The 19,431-nt window shown below is 40.6% G+C and overlaps 1 gene segment (V, D, J or C); it reads left to right on the top strand.

Moving 5' to 3' along the window:
- Window positions 1-10: 10 nt before the first annotated feature.
- LOC118241165 lies at window positions 11-640 on the top strand. The segment is given in 2 exon segments: window positions 11-93; window positions 182-640. Coding segments are annotated over 2 exon segments (381 nt in total).
- Window positions 641-19,431: the final 18,791 nt, after the last annotated feature.

The following is a 19,431-nucleotide window of genomic DNA, read 5'->3' as shown; positions in this document are numbered from 1 at the left end:
TTTCCAGGTGTCTAATAACTCTAATGAGTTTCAGCTCTAAGCAAACCATGTTCCTCACATCTACGCTGGTGCTGTTACTGCTGATTACAACACGTGAGTCTTGTATCTATTAGTAACCATTTTGAAGCATAATGATAATTTTAATGCACTGTGATATTATTTCCTTTGTGCATCTGTTTAGGTGTCCAGTCCCAGGTTGTCCTCACCCAGTCTGAGCAGTCAGTAGCAGTCACTCCAGGTGGATCCCACAAACTGACCTGTGCCTGCAGTGGATTCAGTGTGGGGGGTGCTTACATGCACTGGATCCGGCAAGCTCCTGGGAAAGGACTCGAATGGATCATTTACTATTATTCTGAGAGTAGCAAGAGCACAGCCCAGGCAGTACAGGGCAGGTTCACAGCATCTAAGGACAGCTCTAATTTCTACCTGCATATGAGTCAACTGAAGCCAGAAGACTCTGCTGTGTATTACTGTGCTAGAGAGTCACAGTGAGAGAGGACAGAGGGAAAGCTGTACAAAAACACTTCCTCATTCATTTCAGTGTAGATGAAAATTAAGAGATCTTAGACAGAGTAAAATATTTCACTTACTTTTCCATGTTATGATGTCAAACATTCCAGTGACATGAAACTGTTGTGAAATGCTGTGTATGTGTGTGTGTGTGTGTGTGTGTATGTGTATGTGTGTGTGTGCATGTTTGTGTTAAACTCAAGCAATAGTTGTGTGTGTGTGTGTGTGTGTGTGTGAATGCTGACCTTATTAAGGAAAACCATGTGATTATCTTAAACATGCTTTTGTTACAATTATTTTGAATCTCTTGCTTTCCTGCCTGCCATGTGGGAGTAATCATAAGCATCAATATGCACATTTTTGTTTGTTATGTAGTTTTTCTGTTTCTGTACATGTGCATGCTCTCTCTCTCTCTTTCTCTCTCTCTCTCTTTCTCTCTCTCTCTCTCTCTCTCTCTCACATACACACACACACATACACACACACACACACACTTACTTATGATAATCATTTATATGGCAGAGAAGTGTTAGTTATATTGCACTTCGTGTCTAAAAATGATAGCGACGCAATCTCACGGACAGTAAAAAAGGTAAGTCAGGTGTCTCAAAAGTTTTCATTTTTGGACTAAAACATTAATTAGCTTGTGTCATTTTTGCATGTATGTGGCACACAAACAGTTGTTTCCTGTCAGAGCATGTAGGTAGGAAATATTTAGAATACTTACATTTTAAAAGTTAAGCCTTGAATCTCCATCTTGAGTCAAATTACAGTGGTGACCTGTTATGTTGATCGCAGCCATCTTAGCTGGTCTGTTGTAAAGAGTGCCACTAAACACTAGTGTTTATCTCCTGTCTCTGCTACACATGTAAAAAGAAATCCTGATGCCTGACAGAGCATGTATATTTTAACAGAAGTGATAAACAAACAACTTGTTGTAGGACAATGACTGGGAATAAACAAGCCATATTAGTCCTAGTATAAATCCACAGGAAAATGTGAGACTATGTGCAGAGGGAACAGAGAGCAAGGTTTATGTACACTGCCTGATAGTGCCAGAAATTAATGACAGAGCGGGCGAGTGTAAGAACTGACTACACGCACACAGGGTTAGTGTCAGTGACTCCACTACTGGGGAGGAATCTGGAAGCGGTATAGTTAAGTTCCTCCAGGACCATGGTGCAACACAAAACATCAGTGCAACACAAAACATGCTACACAAGTGCAAACAGTTCGATATAGTGCAAAATGTCATAAACATTAAATAAACAATAATAAATACAGGACAGGACAAATACAAAATGAGTAGACAGTGCAGTTATTTAGTCCAGTACACAGTACTAGGAATATGTAAAGTGAGTTGTGCATAGGAGTCAGTGACATGCTATACTGAACATAGCAGTCACTGGTAGCAGCCAGAACAGTTCACAGTACAGTGCTGGTTTAGTACAGTACTCTAGCAGCAAGTCGGGTAATGTGCAAGACTACAACAGGAGTGCATAGTTTATTTGTGTGAAGTGTGACTTCAGCACTAGTCCGATGCAAAACAATGTGTGAGTGTGTGTATGGATATGTATGTATGTATGTATGTATGCATGTATGTATGTATGTGTGTATATATGTATGTATGTATGTATGTATGTGTGTATATATGTATGTATGTATGTATGTGTGTGTGTGAGTGTGTGTGATTATGTATAAGCATGTGTGTATGTGTGTATGTATATAAAAGTGCCTGTTTTTGGAATCTGAATTGGGATTGTAGTTAGCCAGAGTTCAGGAGTCTAATGGCTTCTGGGAAGAAGCTGTCTGGAGGTGTGGGACTGGATGCTGCAGTACCTTCTTCCAGATGGCAAAAAGGTGAACAGTTCATGTGAGGGGTGTGTGGGGTCTTTCACAATGTTGGTGGCTTTCCGGATGCAGCGTGTTGTGTAGATGTTCGTGATGGAGGGAAGAGAGACCCCAATGATCTTCTCAGCTGTTCTCATTATTCTCTGGAGGGTCTTGTGGTCAAAGGCGGTGCAGTTCCCAAACCAGGTAATGATGCAGCTGCTCAGGATGCTCTCTATAGTACCTCTATAGAAGGTAGTGAGGATGGGTGATGGCAGATGGGCTTTCCTCAGCTTCTGAAGGAAGTAAAGACATTTCTGGGCTCTCTTGATGATGGAACTAGTGTTCAGGGCCCAGGTGAGGTTCTCCGCTAAGTGATCACCAAGGAACTTGATGTTCTTGATGATCTCCACTGAGGAGCCGTTGATGGCAAGCAGGGAGTAATCTCGCCTTGCTCTCCTGAAGTCAACAACCATTTCTTTTGTCTTGTCGACATTCAGAAACAGGTTGTTGACCTTAGACCAGCTCACCAGTTCATATAATTGGATTAATGGACTGAATTATTACATAGGTCTTTATTACAATTTTATTATTAGATATTTAACTTGGAAATATCAAAATAACCTACTGCTACTGTACACGCTGGACATGGCAGCCTGCAGGAAGAACTCTGGAGTGGATTCGGCAAATATGTGGTAGCGGTAACATCTACTACAGTGATTAACTGAAGAGTAGGTTTCAAGTTTCCAGAGACACTAGCAGCACAGTAACCTTTCAAAGGCAGAATCTGCAGAAAGAAGAAAAAGCTGTATATTACTGTGCTCATGAACTACGGTGACATAATTCAGCAACATTCCTGTTCAAAAATAACCTCTGAAGAAAACATTGTTACTGTGAGAGTCTGTTAAAATAAAATAAAAATTATATAGTGAATTAACATGACCACATGTTTATTGGTCCTCTGAACTTCTTAATGATACAAAATGGAACTATATCAAATTATATCAACTATATCAACTTTAATAAATTTTATATCAAATAACGACACACCTGTGTTATTGTGTGCATAAACCACAGTGTTACAGTTTAGCTTCCTTGTGCAAAATCATCCATGATTTAGTAATCTTGCAATCATTTGGAGATCTGTCCTCTGTCACTGCAGTTTGAAAAAAGAAGTGAAGATTTTTTTGCCAAATAAGTGGTTAATAACAATGAAACTTTCAGTGCCTAATTAGAAGCAGTGAGCCTTCAATATTAAATCAAATTCAGTTTGATTAGCTTTTAATATCTAGCCAGAGGCTTAATATTCCATTGATCCTGCATCCTCAAAAATGAATGCAAAGAAATTAGATCTCACCAGCTGGATAGATAGCAGAGAGGAAATAATGATAGTTTGGAACTAACACAAAAACAAGTGGGCATATTTATTATTCAGCCTATTTAGTCTTGCCAAATATGAACATTTAAATCAATTGATGGCATAACATTTTAAGTGATATAACTGCGCCAAAGAATGTAGCTCACCAAACCGACCAAAAGGACAATGGTGAGGTTAAAAATATAAAATTTCAGTGAATATGTACTGCAACTTAAAATATATTTCTAAACTCACAGTTTGTGACTAACAAAAGAATATATTTTTAAACACTACATTTTCAGTGTGGTGCCAATTCCAAAAAGTATGTGTTTCTTTAAATTCCATTATTAGTCACATGTGTAAATGCAAATATTGTGTTCAGGCTCCCTTCCTTAAATAGTTCACATACTACAATAAGAACTCCCTCCTCTTAAACCTGAAAAACATAATAATGCTTTCTGCATATTTATTCCTGCTTCTGGTAACTCTGTCCTGTGAGTTTGACTTTATATGAAAACTTTACATTTTGTGCATTACAAAGTGCATTATTCATCTTTCCCTATATTTTGTGGTAATTCTAATACTTTTTACAGGGGTCCGTTCTTATGAACTCACTCAGCCTGAATCCTTAATGATCCATCCATGTCAAACTGTGACCATAAACTGCAAGGTCTCTACTTCCGTAACCAGTGTCCATGTATCTTTGATGCGGCAGGTAGGAGGGAAAGTTCTGGAGTGGATTGGACTAATTTATTCAGGTGGAGACAGACCTTTAAAGAGTCTCTGAAAGACAAGTTCAGCATCTCCAGAGACACTTCCAGGAACACAGTAACATTAAAAGGGCAGAACCTCCAGCATGAAGACACAACTGTGTGCTACTGTGCTACATCCTCGCAGTGACACAAATTAGAGGCCACAAAAGCAAAAAATGGAAGCTCAGTGCAGTCTGCTTTCAGTGAAACACTGAAATGTAAATATAAATGTGAAACATGAACAACACAGTAAAGAAATTTTTAACATTCACTTCAGTTCGTACAGAGGATATGCACCTTCTGAATCCAACTCAGTAATTTAATTTATTTATTTTTAGGTTAAATGGTCTAGGTACACTAAAAATGAAAGCTTGGTTTATTGCAACAAACCTGTTTCAAGTACCATAGTTACACATTTAGTTTCTTATTAAGCAACTGAACAAGATAGAATAAAAATAGATTTATGCTTCACAGATAAATCATTTCTACATTTTCATAAGGATTTAAGCACTGACCTGTTGCTGATAAGTGACCTGATGCTGCTGAGTTGGTGCAGAAATCATCATTGATAAAGGCCAGGGTCAAACAACCAGCAGACGGTTATACAGAACCAGAGAACTTCTTGTGGAAAACAAGTCTATGAAATGTCATAAAATACTGCAGGTGATTCTTGGATTCTTCACTCCACATGAACAATGTTAAGCATACCTGGCTAGCTAACATATTCTAATTAAAATATGCAGCGCTATAGAAGTGACCAATTTCTATTACTTTGCCATACTTTTGCCAAAATTCAATTGTTATTTTTATAGGTTTTATAGGTTATATATATATATATATATATATATATATATATATATATATATATATATATATATATATATATATATATATATATATATATATATATATATATATATATATATATATATTGTACCTGACATAAACTGAGCTACAATGTTAGCTGTCATCATATGGTGTGAATGCAACCCGAAAAGTAGATATATTTGTAATGTCAACATCAAAATTGTCAAATATAGGTCCAAACATATATTAAATTACTGATAATCACAAAATGGAGGTATCATTTTAAATTTCCATGTCACAAAATATAATACATTTCACTGTTAATAATGCATGACTTTCAGAGGTAATGGTGCCTGACTTTCAGGAAACACCTGTGTTCTCAGAACTGACACAGTAATGTAAATGTATGAATTTAAATATGCTTTGTCACTTTTTCAAAATAGAGTTTTAGAAATAGACTTCAGGCTGTAGACCTTACAAAACATTAATCGAGCTAAATAAAAATAGAGCTAAATTAACATTTTCACAATGTACATCTCGGAGGTATATAAATAATACTCTGTCCTTTAGTACTCAATCCAGTACCTTCTATATTTAATACTCATTTGATGCTTATATGTTCTTACCATTCTATTGTGATTATCATTCTATTATTGTATCATTCTCTGTGATAATTTTTTTTACAGATGCAATTTGATAAATAAATTAGAAGAATGGAGGATCGCCTCCGTTTATATAACCTTTTTTTTTTAAATCAGTTTATTCAAGCAGACCATGCTGAAATTGTTTTAGATATTTTAATTTAGATACTCTAGTTACTCTCAGAGTAACTAATTTAGCTATAGCTATCATGCTGTAAAACATTGTACCCAAGGACTCTTTCTTTTCATTCTAAACAATAGATTTTTATTTCCTTACATACATCTTACATACATATTGCATAATTAATTAATGTTTACGTCAGCATTCATGAAGGTCATTTAAACTTCTTAATGAATCAAAATAGAATTGTGTAACATAGTTAGGAATTTATGTGATATTATTTGGTTCATTTATTTTTTGTTTCTCACTTTGTTACCTAGTGCACATTGACTTCCACTCAATTATATAATGTTACAGTGTTGGCAATAAATGTGAATGCAAATTTCAATGTGAATGAAAACTCCTTTGCTCCATTTCTTTTCTGAAAACAAACATTGGATCTGTGTTTGACGTGAAATTAAAGAAGTTACATTTTTATGCAAATCTAACCCCCTATATCTGCTGAGAGAAGAAATGTCCACAGGTCATCTTGAACAGAAGTCATGTTCTCTACACTTCTTGTAACTTTTGAGTTGTATACTATACTAATTAAATATTTTCTAGTACAGTACAGAGTGCAGTATAGACTAGTAGAAAGTGCAATTTGATGTTTTGACAGCAACTGATTGTCACCTATTTTAAAACATCTTAACTGTTCACAGGTTCTAAAAGTATTGTGCTTATTCAGCCTCCTGTTATGGTTGTTAAAGCATTTTCCATTCCCTGTAAGGTACTCAGCCACAGGAGAGGGGTACACAAACTGTATACGACACTCAGCAGGACAACCCATGGAATGGATTGACTTTTTCCACAGTCTAAAGAGCAAGATCAGTTTCTCTGCAGACACCTCCAGCAAAAGTGTATTATTACAGGCCAAAACCTTAAGACTAAGCATACCACAAAGTACCAAGAGGCCTACACAAAAATCCCCAGTGCAAAAAGCTCACACATATTTGCAGGCGTGCACACACACACACACACACACACACACACACACACACACACACACACACACACACACACACACACACACACACACACACACACACACAAGTGCACTGCTCTTCTTTGGGTTTTAGACCATTGTCAACATGGCAGTGACACTGAAATGGCACTGGCAGTGTAGTGGGTGTTGCACTGGTAAGAGTGTCAGATAAATAAAATAAGAAAAAGACAAAAAATATTTAGATTTTAATTCTAAATCACCAATTTGAAAAAAAAAGCACAAAAAAGGTACATTTTTGTGGGTTATAGCCATGAAAATTATTCATTCATATGTCTAGTGAGATATACATATGCAAAGCCATGTACATGTTAATTAACATGAATATCTCATTCCTGTCTGAATCTGAATTACAGCGACTGCTTGCGCTGAACTAAATACTCCATTCTATAGCGAAGGAAAGTGATCAGATTGCAGTGCCATAAACAGCCAACAGGACTTCCCAAAAATGACCTTCATGTGCGTGTCACATATGTCTTCCACACACAGTATACATTTCATTAAACTCACTGAAAGATGTTTATCATGTCATTCATTGTCATGGACTTTTTATTATAATTCTGTGTGTGGATTTGGTGTCCTCATATTTGTACGACTTTCCTAAGTTACCATGCAACTATGATCAATTTGAGCAGAATCTCTCAGGTTGCGGAGGATCAGTCAAACATTGGTCAAACGTTTTTAATATATTGCATCATGATGAATGAATGAATGAATCAATTCATATTAATAATATTCACAATATGTACATCATACTGGAATACCATTTACTGGTAAACTGCAAAAACATGACATACACATAGTCAGCTGACAGACATTATTACAAATTTCTGTTTGTGGGTGTCTCATGAGCCTTTATGCAAATCAGTGGTCCCTCACTTAAGCTTCACTACAGAGCTGGAGTGACAGTGCTGTCCACAGCAGTCCGTCAGCTCTGCAGAGCACAGTAGAGTAACTCCCTCCAGTTCAGCGTCAACACAAACCATGCTGTCTGTGGCACTACTGATGTTGATGCTAACCAGGATATCCAGTGAGTTTATTGAGTTTAAGAGTTTATTATCATAACATGCTAATCTACATTGTGTGACTGTCTTGAGGATGACTGATAACATTGCATCAATGCATTTTTCATTTTCTTTTTTTGTCACAGATGTTCACTGTGTTGACCAGACACAGCCCAGTTCTTTGAGCGTCCGACCTGGCCAGTCAGTGACCATCTGCTGTAAGGTCTGCAGGAAAAGGTCTGGAAAGGGTTGCCTATGTAGGCATTGGTGGAAGCTTACACTATAAAGATTCACTGAAACCCAAATTTACTTCACCAGACACTTCCAATAGTGCAATAACACTGCAAGGCCAGAATCTGGAGATTGAAGACACAGCTGTGTATTACTGTGCTCAAAACCGTCATCTGAGTGGTGGGAGTGTACAAAAACTATGGAGATCTGTCATTAGCACAGAGATATCTTTATAAGAATTTGGCAATTCACTTATTACATGTGCTACATTCTGTAAACGTGGTGCAAACTCAGGGAGCACATACAACTTGCTGTATAACTTAGTTGTGGTGTATGCGTTAGCAGAATAGCTATTAGCCATAGTTCCTAGTACATTTCAAGCAGAGTATAAGGGCTGTAAACCTTAGTATCCTCTCTTCAAGTTGTCCTTAGGGTTCTTGAGTTCAGCCCACAGGGGACAAAAAGCTGCCCCATAGCCCCTGAAGCTACCAGTACCTCAGGTTAGACATCACAGTAACCCTCACAACTCGAAGTGACAGAAATACTATGTAGGGCTATTTGTGCTTGTGTGGAGTGCAGTGTGAGCCAGAGACATTGCCCTGAAACAAAATATTGTAAGTGCTGAGACCAGACATGCTGGAGAGATCTTTCCTAGCCCTGCAATGCTTATTCTTTTGTTTGAATCTGCTGGCTTTAAAGGTGTTCAATTTATTACATTACTTTGAGTGACTGGTCAATTTTGTAACAGTGTATAGTCAATTTCAGTTTGTGTAAATAGGACATAATTTGAAGTTGTTTTTAGTGTTTGCTTCATATGCTTATTTTATTGAGAGTTGGTAATTCTGGGACAGTGTGCTCTCATATTTAATGGGTTGAGTACAAAGTTCAAGCTGTAAACTTTTTTGGTGCTAAGCTTAAATACTCCTGCAGAGTAAAACGGTTTATTTTGAAAAGTAATTTAAGTGATTCATTTTGCCAAATGGAATCCCACTGATTGTGTAGTGGTAATTTCATCACTGTATCTCACATACCTGTGTTTACTACTGTGTAACTGCAGGAGGCTAAGCAAGATGCGTGGACAAGTCGTAGGAAACAGAAACACATGTTTATTCAAACACTTAACAAAGTACACAGGCTATTTGGTTCAAACACTGACAACACAGACGCGTAAACGATAGACATTTTTATATGAATACTAATGACACAATAAGGAGCAGGTGTGAGATACAGGGAAGGCGTGGCAACATTGATGAACACACATAAGGAGACGTTCGGGGGGAGGGGCTTTACCATGACAGAGCCCCTCCCCAACTCCCAGTGTGCCAGCCTATTGGGCTGCAGCCCCAAGACCAACACCAGATGGCGAGGCGCGAGAACCGAACGACCCGACACAAGCTAGCATGAGCAAGACAGAGGAGAGATGGACAGGGACCAAGATGACAACAGATACTGGCAACCTTTGCTGTCCCACCTCAGGAAGCGCACCAGCTACCTTTCCCATCTCTGGGGTGGGCACTGGTGCCGCCTCCTTCCTGCCTTTACGAGGCTTCGGTTTGGGCGCATGAGTTCCAGGGCAGTGTGCCCTAGTGAAGGGAGTTTCCTTCTTGGACGAGGTCACCTCTAGGAGTTTTACACGGGCTGGCTTGCTTGTCCCTAGGCGATACCTCCTGGGCAGAGCCTTGGGTGGTATCATAGATGCCGGAGGTTCGTCATTCCCGGAGACGACAGACCTTACGTGACTGTTTGCAAGAGAATCCCCATAGAGGACCTCCTCCACCTCCATCGGTGGATCCTCCACATAATCGGACCCCAAATCCGACCACAGACTGATGTCGCTGTACTCCCCTCTCTCTCCATAATCAATGTAGCCCTCATAATAGTCCATGTAAGGGTCATAGGACCCAGCGGAGTCCTCTTCCATCTGCCGATTCTCGTAGTCTGGCTGGTCTCTGCAGGACTCCACAGAGTCCGACCCTGGACCATAAGCAGGGCCCCCCCAAAATCACCCAGTGGCCTCCTCCCCTATTGTGAGAGTGTGCGGCGAAGCCAGGATGATGGAGGGTCTCTCCGCGGGGTAGTAGGACTCAACAGAGTCCGACTCCGAGTATTGGACTTCATTGTACCAGTCCTGGTAGCCCGATGTGGGTCAGTACGACTTCACCGAGTCCCCACCCGGACCACACTCCCCAATTCCCCCAGTGGCACTCTCCCCTGCTTTGGGAGTCAGGAGTATGCCCAAGAGTAAGGAGGGCTTTTCTGTGAGGGCTGGGGGATGGCGTTTACGAATCTTCTTACCTTTACTTTTTTCCCTGCCATCCTTCGTCAGTCTGTGTTTCTGTGACGACAGGAGGCTAATCAGGATGTGGCGATGAGTCGTAGGAAACAGAAACATACGTTTATTCAAACACTTAACAAAGAACACGTAGCATGCTAGGTATTTGGTCCAAGCACTGACAACACAGACATGTAAACGATAGACATTTATAGACTTATACTAATGACAGGCAAAGAATGGGAAGACAAAAAGGAGGCAAAGGTCTCCAACTCCAAAAAAAAACTGAACAAAAAAGAAACTGAACATAAAAGTAGCTGTTGACAGGGAATGGCACTGTGACAACAAGAAACTGCAGGAGAGCTGCAGGAGCAGGATTGTGAACCAGTGAGACTGATTTCATGCTTGTTTGGCATTCTATAAATAAGAGTGATATGCTTGTTTGGCATTCTAGAAATAAGAGTGATATATATAGATATATACATTGCCACAGGCAATGACAAATTCTTAATTCTGATGGTCCTATGGTGTCCAACAAACTGATCAATAAGTCTTCTCTTGGTTTCTCCAATATATCTATATATAAACGATAAAAATGATTACAACTCTTGCAAATAATACAGTAGACAACTCTGGCAATAATACATGAGGAGGAAGGGGTGATGACTGTTGTTCCTTTTGTGCCAGTTATTTTAGTGGCTGTGTTTACATGTAGCACATCTAGAGCGGTTGCAGGCTACAGTACCACAGTGGTTATCAGAATGGTCATTTATCTCACTCCTGACGGGAATGTCTTTGTTTTTGTCTCGTCTGTTGGAGGTTAGTGGAGGATAAAGGAATGCAGTCTCTGCATTATCCTGGAGGATTCTGTAGTGCTTAAGCATAATCAGGTCTCCAGCTTTCTGTCACAGTCACAATCACAAGTCGCTTGTCTCTTGGCCTTCTCTATCCGTTCTGCTTGCTCTCCTCTTCTTCTTCTGAGGGTGAATATATATAAATATACCGGATGGTCGTTCTAAAAGTCTGGCAAGGGATATTTGGATCCTGGATTGCACGTGGATGAAAAACCCTTCGTCGATTTGAATGTCAGCATAGAACCTGGAAGATATGCACATGCCCAGAACACCCCAACCTACCTACATGTGTCAGGCATAGGGATATAACAGTTTGATATAATAGTATACAACATTTTATCCAAATTTTTTAACATCCGTCTGTTCAGATGCAACACCTAAAATATGAAATATAATGTCAGTTATTGATTGTTAGGATGCAACACCAATTTAAACACCAAATATCTGACTTAACTTCAGGTAAATCTGAGGGGGTCAGATGGAGCACCAGTTCAACTTACCCCCAGTGCTCTGGCTCAGTTTACTCTACAGCCACCAGTCTGGGAAAAGTGTTTAGTCTTGCAGCCCACAAGTACGCTTCTGCTATTTCAATTACATGTTTTACACAATGGTAGTTCTAATTGATCAACACATCTGATATAAATTGAGAGAAATTACATTTTGGTGACAGATGTGATTAGACCTGATAAGCCAAAAAAAACCCCCCAAAAACCTGACAGGTAAAAACGTTTTTTTTTTTTTTTTAATATGCCCACCACTTCATCCGCATGGTTATTCTTTCCACAGAAAGATGGAAATGGAGAATGCAAACTAGGACCATATGACAAATTTATTATTATTAATCACATTTATATAGTCATTCTCAAACCCAAGGATACTTTACAGACAGAAATCAACTTTTACAATCAAATCACTCACACACTGTGCATGGTTGCCCAGATACAGGTGGTGGCTCAACTTACCTACTTGCTCATCTTACCCCTTTCGATCCACTTGGCACACAAAAAAAACAGGAAACCAGTGTTACTTCAAATACTTTATTCCGTTACTAGGGGGCAAAGAAATGGAAATGTCTGTCATAATATGAACCTAACATGAACTTAATGCTTGCTGATATATACAATTAAAATCAACAGCAAGGAGTATAAACAGAATGGTGCACCAACTATGAGAACTGTGACACAGTAGGGAGAAGTTAAAAATGTTTAAACAATGGCATTATATTTGATTAAATATAAAGAAATCTAAAGGGAATTTCACATAAAATTAGGGAATTATGTTAAAGTCCTATAGGCGGATGTACTTAATGGTCTGTGAGTGTTGTCTCATGTCCACTGGTGGTGTTCCGAGGCAGAGAAATGGGATCAATGCAAATTGATGTTGCCTTTATAAGAGGTGAAAAATCTTTTAGCTGTTCATTGCGTACCATACTGCCTAATGCCATTGTGGTAGTTTTGAAAAAAGGAAAACTATCCACTATGGTGATAATTGTGAATATGTTTTTAATAACAATGTTTCTTGGTAAGCCAAAGTTTATGATGAATATGTGAATTACCTTAGTTTTTCCACAATATTTTGCTATATTTACAGGTTTTCATTCTCACAGTTATTCTCTGCCAGATGTTTACTCAGTCTGAATCTGTGGTTAAAACACCTGGAGAAGCTTATAAACTGATCTGTACAGCATCTGGATTCACATTCAGTAGCTACTGGGCATCTGTAGTCAGACAGGTACCTGAGAAAGGACTGAAATGGGTTGCTGCTATTTCAACATCCAGTTCTTACATCTACTTTTTCCAGTCAGTCCAGGGAAGGTTCACACTCTCCAGAGAGCACTCCAGTAATCAGCTGTACTTATAGATGAACAACCTGAAGAGTGAAGACACTGCTGTGTATTACTGTGCTAGAGAGACAGGGTGTGAGATGGCAGAGATGTACAAAAATCACATCCTCACACATTCTTACTGTACATGAATGAGCCCTCAGATAGGAAGCCAGATTAAAAATGCATGAATTTCCGAATTAACGATGCCTGATTTTCAGGAAACAACTGTGTTCTCAGAACTAACACAATAATGTAAATATATAATTTAAATATGCTTTGTGTCACGGTAGGCCGGTCCACCACAGGGAGGGACACGCCCACTCCAGACAAGGACTGTACCACTTACCTGCCCCTCTCGCAATCACCTATCTTCTGACAGGAGACAACTGCTCCTCATTGCAACCTTTCATTATTTATATCCCTACAGGTTCGGAGGTACAGCACTGCGCATTACCGCTAATGCAACAAGTGCCCATCAGTGAAACGCTACTCTGAATCAGGAGAATTGATTAAGCTTATTTTGTGTCCATAAAAAATAAAGAACATATCTGTTTAACCTCACCTCTCACTTCCTCTCTTTTTCAGTATAGAATTTTAGAAATAGGCTTTATACTGTAAATCTTACAAAACTTAAAAATAGAGATAAATTAACCTTTTCACAATGTATATCTTGGTGAAATAATAGAAATAATACTTTATCCTTTAATAGTCCAATACTTTGTATAATTCATATTCGTTCAATGCTTATATTTTATTTCACTCATCATTCTATTACTAAGATCTTTAAACATTAACTGTGTAATAACACCCTATTTAGATAAATAAAGGAGAAAAATGGAGGATCACCTCCTTTTATATAATTTTTTTTATCAGTTCATTCAGCCAGACAACACTGAAATTGTTTTAGATACTTTTTCTCAGAGTATGTAATTTAGCAATAGCTGACAGTGTGAGGGTGGCAGCACAGAAGAAGCAAGAGGCAAGTTCAAGCCAAAGTTCTCTTTTATTCTCCATAAAATGAAATGTTAAGTAAATCCACAAACAACCAAAAAGGTGATATGTTCAGAGGTTCTGGGCAGCGGTGCACTAGGCAAAAGCTCCCACAGCAGTAGTCCGCTAATGTGCAGCGTCCTCTCCATGGACCTGCAGAATTAAATATCAGAGAAAACAAGAAACAGGTAGGCAATTGAGAGCGAGGCAAGAATGAAGTACTTCCCCTCTCTAGAGTAGGTGTGTCCCTCCTGGAGGATGGCCTACCAATAATGACAGAACCCCCCCCCGCTCGAAGACCCTGCCAACCTCCTAGAGCGTGGCCGACCTGGCCACCGCGGAGCTGGCATTTGTGCGTGTTCCCTGTGGAAAGATGCAATGAGGTCGGGGTTTAATACCTAGGAGGTCAGTAGCCAACTGCATTCCTCCGGGTTGTACCCCTCCCAGTTCACAAGATACTGTACATGTTTACCTCTGCTTCAGGAGTCCATCAGGGTCCTCACCTTGTACGCCGGGTTTCCTTCCACTTCCAGAGGTGGGGGCAGTGAGCCCAAGGAAATGCCCTCCTCTGCGAGGGGACCCTCCACCACTAGCTTCAGAGCCGATATGTGGGAGGCCCTTGATGCTCGACTGCTCCCTGGTAGGCCCATTCGGTACATGAGGTTGTTAATCTTCCCGGGGATGGTATATCGGCCTTCGTACCTCAGAGCCAGCTTTCCTGTAGGACCTGCTCTACCGTCTTTCATGGCTACCCACACTCTATGCCCAAGTCCATACTCTCTCCCCTTCTCTTATCGGCTTTCCGTTTGTACGCTGCAATTGCCCAGCGCAGTCGCTGGTGTTTCTCCACCCATATCTGCTCACTGCGTCTGCACCACTGTTCTACCACAGGTTGGTCTGAGACAGGGGGGTTCCATGGGTAGAGCGGTGGTTGGTATCCAAGGACACACTGGAATGGGATTAGTCCAGTGCCTACATGGCACGTGGAATTCTGCACGTATTCGGCCCAGGCAGGGTAAGTGCTCCACGTGTCAGGGTTTTGCTGACTGTACAGATGCAGAAACTTACCCAATTCTTGATTCATTCATTTCACCTGACCTGGGGGTGATAGCAGGACGTTAGGCTGACCATGATTTTCAGCTTCCTAAGTAGTTGCTTCCACAACCGAGACATAAACTGTGGTCCCCCGTTGGAAATGAAATGGCGGAAGAGTAAATCTGCTGTTTCCAATGCCGTGTGTAGACCTGACAAGGGAACAAATCTGACCATCTTTGAAAACCGATCCATTACTGTCAGGATAACTGTATTACCCTCGGACTTAGGTAGATCGGTGATAAAATCCACAGCGAGGTGAGACCACGGTCTCAGGGGTGTAGGCCGGGGGAGCAGCTTACCTGCGGGTGGAGTGCGTTGTGTTTCGCTCTGAGCGCGCTTTGCACAAGAAGCCACATACCTCACCATGTCCCTGTTAATGGCCAGCCACCAGTGGCGTGTGCCTAACAGCTGGGTCATGCATGTGAATCCTGGATGGCCCGATCCCATCAAGGTGTGTGCATGATGTCTGGGTGGCACGTAGAGGTGGTTGGGTGGACAGTGCGGGTGAGGGTTAGCAACTTTGACCTGTCGGTCTACCTCCCAGCTCAGAGATGCCAGGAAGCAGAGGGCGAAAAAACAAACTCTAAACAGGTCGCTTGGGCTTCCACAATGTACTAGCGAGAGAGTGCATCTACCCTCAGGTTCCTCTCACCTGATCTATAGGTATTGCTAAAATTAAATCTAGAAAATAAGAGTGACCACCAGGCTTGCCTGGAGTTCAGTCTCTTCATGGTCTGGATCTTGTGGTCGGTGATCACCTTAAAGGGGTGCTGTGCTCCCTCTAGCCAATGTCTCCACTCTTCAAAAGAGAGTTTCATCGCTAACAGTTCACGATCACGGACCGCGTAATTCTTCTCAGCCAGGCTCAGCTTCCTGGAGCAGTAGGCTATGGGGTACAGCTTATCTTCCTTCTCCTTGTGCTGAGACAGCACCACACCCACTCCCACATCAGATGCATCTACCTCTACCACAAAAGGCTTCCTTGGATCTGGCTGCTGCAGTACCGGCCCTGTGGAAAAAGCGGTTTTTAGCTCATTGAATGAATTTACCGCCTCGGGGTTCCACTTCAATCACTTCGCCTGCCCCCTGAGCAGATCCGTGAGGGGTTGAGCCAGTGTGATGAAAAACCTAATAAAACGTCTATATAAATTAGCGAACCCTATGGAATGCTGCAGAGCCATATGTGTGTGTGGTCTCAGCCAGTCCTTGAATGCATCCACCTTACCTGGTTGCATATGAACACTGCCCTCCTGGATAATGTAGCCCAGGAAGTTTTTCTCCCTGCAGTGAAATTCACACTTCTCGGCTTTGCAGTATAGGAAGTTCCTAAAGAGGATAAGGAGTACAGAGCGCACGTCACGAACATGTTGGTCCTAGGAGGAGGAATTGATCAGTATATCGTCAATATAAGCGACGACGGATCTACCCAAAAACTCCCTCAGGACCTCGTTAATGTATGCTTGGAAAACAGAGGGTGCTGTGGCCAGACCGTAGGGTAGGACTATCCGTAATTGTAGTCACATGGTACAGCCTGCCGCATGCAGGAGGGTTCACCCTATTTGTAATCATGCCATTTGTATTTGCACGCACCTGCACGAGGTTTAATGTCCTATGTTTTTTGTCTATTTAAATCTCTACTAGTGTGTATACTGTGTTAGTTATTGTTAATCTGCTGTTAAACGTAATACGCGTAGGTAATCTTCATTCAATGTTACTATAGTCTGTTTTGTTAAGTATATGAGACATGTCTTTCATTAATGTTGTGTATGAGTGCCACCATTGTTGTTTGTGTCTTTTGTTAATAAATGTTTCACTTTATCGAGGGAGTCTGTGCGTCCTGCTCCATGCCCATCGGCACTCGGGCTAGCAGAAATGTTACAGAATGACCAACCACCACAGGATGCCAGCTACCTCGGCTAGGTATGGACTTAATAGCGGGAGGCGCATAGGCACCCCCCGCGCTGCCGCCTGGATCCCAGGAGATTGGTGAGAGGACCGCAACTGGTGTCCATGTCCACTCCAGAACTGGAGGGGAAAGCCCCAGGAATTTCTTGTGAGAGTCTAAGGCTATTGAGCCTTGGCCAAGGAGTACCAACATGCCCCACAACAACCACAAAGAGGGTGGTTGGGTGGAACCAGTGGGATCTCCAGTGGGCAGAGATATAGCCTGAGTCCCTTCCCTTCAGCAGACTTACCAGTGAGACTGGAGGGGTCTGCCCAAAGCCTTGAAGGCAAACCGCCTCTGGCGTGCTCCTAGAGCAGCAGGAATAAGGAGGACCATGCAGGGGAGGAGCACTTTATCGATGGAGTCTGTGCATTCTGTTCCATGCCCATTGGCACTCGGACCAGCAGAAACTATACATTACTACTGCCACTTCATTGATACGTTGCTGATATTCTACTGACTGTTGAGAGTTTATTAATCATCTACAAAGGGCCACTCAAAATAAAGTATTTCTGAAATTTTTAGCCACTTGCTTTTATTGTTCACAGTGCATCTAATATATTTTTTGTATTATTTTATGATAGCAGTTTGCTGCATAGCAGCACAGTGTTTGAACTCAGAGGTTTGTAGCTCGTCAAATCCCCCAGATAAACCATATAAACCTTTTCTTTCATCTTTCCACACATGTGGTCTGTGCTATTGCGCTCATCCAATCAGGCTCAGTGGTTGTAAAGCCAGGAGATCCTTTAACCATCACCATCATTATAAAAACCACAATACTTCCTTGAGGGCAAACCCATATGGGTAGTTAATTGTTTTAATAACCATTAGGAGGCGCTCTGTGACTATTCAAGATTCACTGGAAGGGCATAGAGTGCAAAATATCCATCAAGTCATGTAAAATCAAAGGAACAGGAAAGTTTTTTTTTTTTTTTTTTTTTTTTTTTTTTTTACAGGACAGTAATATGGAATGCTAAATAAATGTTGTTTTGATAGTAATATAGACTTTTCAGTGTAAAGGTCTACATATAATCTCACACAAATATAACATGCTTTGTTGTTAAGACAAACTGCTACTGATCATTTAGAAATGACTACAAAAATACAACTAAGTACTAGACAGACTTAGAACAGCAGTTTGTGATACTACCTGATTGTATGGATATACATCTCCAGGAAAAAATGAGAGACCATTCCAATTTTTTCTTAAATCAGCATCTCCACATGTACAGCAGCCATTCCATTCAAGTGTTTGTTGAATCATTTCCAGTTCAATTGTAGCTTTACTGGCAGAGGGTTACAGTGAGTGTCAGGTTGCTTCTATCTTGAAAATTTCAAAAACTATGGTTCATAAGAACAAGGTCAAGCATCAAACACATGGGACAACAAAACTTACAGACTGGCAGAGGTGGAAAATGACTCTCTACCGACTGTGATGATCGCCACCTCTGATGATTGTTTTTTTCAACAGGACAATGCTCCAAGTCACACATCCAGATCAATCAAATTGTGCAAATAATTTTAAAAGGACAAAGACTCTCTATACTCCTTTATGTTATACTTTATTAATGCGTCTATTGCAATGTTAGGCGTCTTTTGCCTGTTAACACTTTTTCTTACCTCAACACACACACACACACACACACACACACACACACACACACACACACACACACACACACACACCTTACATCAGTTCTAACTGTCCACCTTAATAGTGCCAATTTATTTGCTGGTTTAATAAATATACAGTTAGAGCACATTAGAGACTGTAGCCCATCTGTTGTCATGCAGGCTTCTTACCAAGGGAGCACTGATTATTGTTAACATGGCAATGAAATGGAAGTGGCAGTGTAGTGGGTGTTGCAATGGTAAGACTTCTGAATTACCAAGTACAATTAGCACACAGGAGCTACATTTTTGGGGACATGAAAACTATTCATTCACATGTGTTATACATGTGAAATTCCATATACATGTTTATTAACATGAATAAATCATGCATTTCTGAATCTGAATTACGGTGACTGCATGTGCTGAACTAAATACTCCACCCTACAGGGAAGGAAAGTGATCAGATTGCAGTGCTATAAACAGCCAACAGGACTGCCCAAAAATGACCTTCATGTGCATATGTTGTATTCTATATGCATAT

The sequence above is a fragment of the Electrophorus electricus genome, chromosome 1 (assembly GCF_013358815.1).
Source record: "Electrophorus electricus isolate fEleEle1 chromosome 1, fEleEle1.pri, whole genome shotgun sequence".
NCBI classification, from domain to species: domain Eukaryota; kingdom Metazoa; phylum Chordata; class Actinopteri; order Gymnotiformes; family Gymnotidae; genus Electrophorus; species Electrophorus electricus.
Note: the sequence above shows the minus strand (reverse complement) of the source record. Positions and strands in the feature narration are given on the sequence as shown.